This window comes from Salvia splendens, chromosome 4, assembly GCF_004379255.2.
Source record: "Salvia splendens isolate huo1 chromosome 4, SspV2, whole genome shotgun sequence".
Classification (NCBI taxonomy): domain Eukaryota; kingdom Viridiplantae; phylum Streptophyta; class Magnoliopsida; order Lamiales; family Lamiaceae; genus Salvia; species Salvia splendens.
The window spans coordinates 40,419,322-40,424,559 of NC_056035.1; the positions used below are offsets into that span (position 1 = coordinate 40,419,322).

Sequence of the window (5,238 nt, forward strand, 5' to 3'; positions counted from 1 at the left end):
CTGCTGAATTATTGCCGAGCAGCTTTTGCCGATCTGAGAGTAGAGCTTGATGCCGACCTGAGAGCAGAGCTTGATGAGTTGGCTTTCACCGAGCTGTAGGCTGGGGCCGAACTCTTTAGTCATGCCGGACTGATACTCTTTAGTCATGCCGAACTGATACTCTGTCTTGGGCTTTACTGCTGTTGGGCTTGTTTAGTACGTACTCCATCACTATTTAACCATGAAAACACCAAATTAAGCAAAGTAACAACACCTACTTAGAAATATCTCGACCCTCAACCAAAAACAGAACCAAACACACACAAAAAAAAAAGCAGAGGCAAGAAAGGGGAAATAGTTGATGCACACATACAAAATAGTACTATGGTTTTTATTTACAAGATGATACTAATTCTAATTTGTAGCGAAATAAACAGATCCAAAGTGAATGAAAAATAACCAGACATTGTCTCTTTTCACATCATCCTAATTTCGTGGTCAAATTTCCCACGATTATTGGAAAAAATCACGTCTAAACCCTCTGTTTGCAATCCCAATATATGTACTACAGTATATAACTGCTTATTAATTAAAAGTTGAATAGAATTACACTAAAAAAACATGTCGGATAAGGACAGATCAAGACTATAATTTGCACATCTCTTTCAAAGAAAATAAAAGTGCACGTATTCATACCTTGAAATCAAATTATATGCTCTATTTCTCAATTGTGTATGTGATCTGAAAATTAAAAAAATAAATAAAATAGATATCTTGAGAGTTGGATACATAGTTTTTCAATTAGAATTGTTTATTTTTTTTAATCAGCAAATAATTATTCCATTTAGATTTTAACTTCAAAAATAATTTAATAAAAGTATTTTTCATATGTAGTAAAATAGACATGGTAAAAATACTAACGATTGGAAAGGGGCCGTGGCATGATTTTATTCCCAAACTGTCGGAGAATAAGAAAGAAATAAATTGTTCATCTTGAAAAAAATCAAGTACGTTCATTATTCAAATTTGTATAAGGTGTTGTCTGAAACCAAAATTTGATTAGGATATTGGTGCCTTTTTAATTTTAGTTCATAGTGTATGTTTTAAATTTATGATATAAATTCTTTTCTGGGGGTTACCAAGAGGAATCACTGACGGACTATGTGACTGTTCATGTGTTGATTTGTAAGTATTTTGAAGAGTGGAACAACTGGCTAAGGATTAAAATAGACTGCTCCATACCTAAAAGTAGATCACCTGACTATTTGATTAAGAATGAACAAGTCTCATACCAATCGATCACACACTTGTAGTATGTTGTTGTAAAATGGTTTGAGTCTATTATTGGCATAATAAGTACAATTGTAATTAGGTATGCAAATTACTAAACATGACATCCGATTTGGAGAAGCTCCAAAACGGAAAGCTGAAGCTTTTGTCTTGTGATGGCCACATCCCATGTGTGGAAAATGGAGACAATCATGTATTGTGCTGGAATTTCACCATATAATCATATTATTATTATATTATTATTATTATTATTATTATTATTATTATTATTATTATTATTTCATACGAAATTACATATTATAACGTCCTCTATCTTATTTACTTTTATCAAATATAATTCAAAATTTCACATACCATAGAATTTTTATCTATATATATACCCTCTGGCAACATTTCCTAAAGTTAAATTTGGAAGTCGTTTTGTGATGAGTTGGAATAATATTGTCCATCTTTTTAATTTTTTTATGTGTATTTATATTTTATTTACTATACAAAATTAGATGTGTGCTAATTTCTGAAATTTTCTTGTACTATTTGCTAAAATGTTGAAAGTTCCCTAATACTTTAAGAAAAATCACTGAATTTCTGCAATTCGTACATTTATATATGTACGTAGATTGTGTTTTATTTGGTTAGTTTTTGTCTGACGTTAAAATAACTTACTCTATTTTGTTAGTATATGGTGTAAGTAACAATGATAAATTATTACTCCATTGAAACTTGATGTTTAATTCTTTTCTATACGAAATTCAATAGATAATATAAATCATTAATCAACTTTTTATACTTCATTTTACATAAAAAGGATGTTTAAAATATACTATAACAATATAGTCAGGCTCGTTCGGTACGAGTGATGTTAGTGTATAATATATCTTAGTTATCACTAATATTTTATATTGACTTAATAATGGATCAACCAAACCATGGATTATACCTTATTAATATTGTAATACAGTACTATAAACCAAACATGATATATCCATGATCACATCTTATCTTATACTATTAACAAACAAGCCTTAATATTAATAAACTTATTAATTATAAGATATTGTTGTACAAAAACTATTTTAACACATGCACACTTCTTTGCACAGTTTGGTTTACATTGTTCGAGTCCAATTCATTGGACTGACACTTATCCAGCTTACCTTTGGACTATTATTTTGTATGATTAATTGAATTTCTTTCCAAAAAAACTCTAAATTAATGACACTATGTAATTAATTAAACCAAAATCATCTCATCCAAAAAAACTTATACTACTAATTAACACTTTTTCATTATAATTTTTGCTAATGGGGAATTCATATGTAGTTGTGCACTGTGCTTTGGCAGTGAGCCAAAAGGCCATGAATGATCAAGACACCAGTAAATACTTCTCGTAAAAATACCCATTTTTCACATTCATATATTATTGGAAATTGCAGTATATGGGGACTCCCACACTGCTCCCTCATAAACTAACAAATCCACAAAAAACAAGCAAAAAAATAACACAAAAATAAAATTTAAATAAACACACACTCCCATTTCAATTCCAAAAAGAGCATGCCACCTCTCACCCCCACCCCACCTCTAATTCCCGCATATATAATTTTCAAAATGAAAGTTGGACAAATATCACAAGATATAGCTGTAAATTTGGAAACAAAACAATACAAATATTTTCATTCTTTGTAAAACAATAAAAATGGGTAAAAAATCCACCACCCCCTTGTATGAAAAAAGTATATTTAAAATAAGATCTCGTCTGCTCAAAGTGACTGACATTAGAGACACACAACTACATATACACACACTATATATACATATAATATAAAGTGGGAACTAATGCTGATGATGGGATTATATATATCACACACCTTCAACAAAAAACACACAATTGTAAGTTTTTAAAAGTAAACAAATCTCCTCCATAATATGTGCAATCCCAACCCCATCCCTCCTCTCTCCGACCACAAACACTACCCATCTCCTCCGCTGCCTCCTCCGCCGCCGTGCCACCTCTACCTCGATCTCATTTCCCTCAAGCACCCCACCAAACCCCCGCCACCTCGGATCACCGCCTCCGAGGTGGCCGCCGAGGCCAAATCCCTCCTCTCCCTCGCCTTTCCCATAGCTCTCACGGCTCTCATCCTCTACTCCCGCTCCATGCTCTCCATGCTCTTTCTAGGCCGCCTCGGCGAATCCGAGCTCGCCGCCGGCTCCCTAGCCATCGCCTTCGCTAACATCACCGGCTACTCCGTCCTCTCCGGCCTCGCCCTCGGCATGGAGCCGCTCTGCTCCCAAGCCTTCGGCGCGCGGCGGCCGGACCTTCTCTCTCTCACTCTCCACCGCTCTATACTTTTCCTCCTCCTTTGCTCTATTCCGATTGCTTTTCTTTGGCTAAACATTTCCGGTATTCTCCTCTATTTACACCAAGACCCCAGTATAACCGCCCTGGCCCACACATATCTTCTCTTTTCCCTCCCTGATCTCATCACTAATTCCATTTTCCACCCCACACGAATCTACCTTCGCGCCCAAGGCATCAACCACCCCCTCACCCTCGCCTCCCTCATCGGCGCCGCCTTCCACCTCCCCCTCAACTTCCTCCTCGTCTCCCATCTCCACCTCGGCGTGGCCGGGGTGGCCGCAGCCTCAGCTGCGTCCAACGCGGCCGCCTTGGCAGCACTTGCTGCCTGGGTCCGAGGGTCGGCCACGTGGACGCGACCGACCCTCTACTGCCTGCGCGGCTGGGCGCCGCTGGCGCGCCTGGCGGCGCCCAGCTGCGTCTCAGTCTGCCTAGAGTGGTGGTGGTACGAGATCATGATAGTGCTATGCGGTCTCCTGGTGGACCCCAGAGCGACTGTCGCATCGATGGGGGTGTTAATCCAAACGACGTCATTATTATACGTGTTCCCCTCCTCCCTGGGTCTGGCAGTGTCGACCCGGGTGGGGAACGAGTTGGGAGCGAACCGGCCTGGGAAAGCTCGGGTTTCGGCTGTCATATCGATATTTCTTGCAGGACTGATGGGCGTGTCCGCGATGGCGTTTGCGGCCTTGATGCGGGACACGTGGGCCCGGATGTACACCGCGGACCCGGACATAGTGCGGCTTACGGCCACTGCCCTCCCGATACTCGGCCTCTGCGAGCTTGGGAACTGCCCGCAGACGGTCGGGTGCGGGGTGGTGCGCGGGACAGCGCGGCCGTCAACGGCGGCGAACGTGAACCTCGGCGCGTTTTACCTGGTAGGAATGCCGGTGGCGATTGGGCTTGGGTTCATGCTTGGTGTGGGCTTCTGCGGGCTGTGGATCGGGCTTCTCTCGGCCCAAGTGTGCTGCGCCGGGCTCATGCTGTATGTGGTGGTGACCACCAACTGGGAGTACGAGGCGATGAGGGCGCAGCTGCTCACGTGCGCCGCCGGATGTGCTGACTCGGCATTGCCACGTGAGGCTGACGTGGAGGACGGGCAGCCCTTGATTTGCGTTTCCGTGGCTTCATCGTGATTGTTGAATCCAAATCTAATGTAATTTTTTCCACTAGGAATTTTATTTCCTCTAATTTTAATTTTTATTCCCATTCTAATTCGAGCTCTACTGTGAATCAGCGATTTTTTTCGAGGGGATTTGGATATATTTTTGTATAAATGGAAAATCAAGATGAGTGGTATATGAGATTTTTTATTCCGCTTTGCAACTTTAAATATCTCGCCTATTTCAATTTTATTGGAAGTATACATGTAGGGATATTTATTTAAATGGCCTTTTACCTTTATAATTGGTCACTAATCATAGCGTTTTTTGACTTTAGTCATCTACTCTTGATTTAGTTTATACACCAGCCGCTGATACAAACTTTTGTTCTTTGTAAGTATATTTTTAAATTCGAAATATTATTGGTGTGATATGTAAGTATATACTGCGTATTTGACATAAAACACATAGAATTCGACGGATTTTTAAAAAGTACATTTGAAAACT

At 39.6% G+C, this 5,238-nt stretch overlaps 1 protein-coding gene across 1 annotated transcript; it reads left to right on the forward strand.

Moving 5' to 3' along the window:
- Nucleotides 1-3,133: 3,133 nt before the first annotated feature.
- On the forward strand, nucleotides 3,134-4,911 carry LOC121799427 (protein DETOXIFICATION 51-like). Its single transcript, XM_042198784.1, has one exon. The coding sequence runs from the start codon at nucleotides 3,196-3,198 to the stop codon at nucleotides 4,762-4,764; it is 1,569 nt and encodes a 522-aa protein (XP_042054718.1). The 5' UTR covers nucleotides 3,134-3,195; the 3' UTR covers nucleotides 4,765-4,911.
- The last annotated feature ends 327 nt before the right edge of the window (nucleotides 4,912-5,238 follow it).

Bases quoted from the DNA above. Each gene is read 5' to 3' on its own strand.
- LOC121799427 (XM_042198784.1), top strand. From the start codon at position 3,196: ATGTGCAATCCCAACCCCATCCCTCCTCTCTCCGACCACAAACACTAC.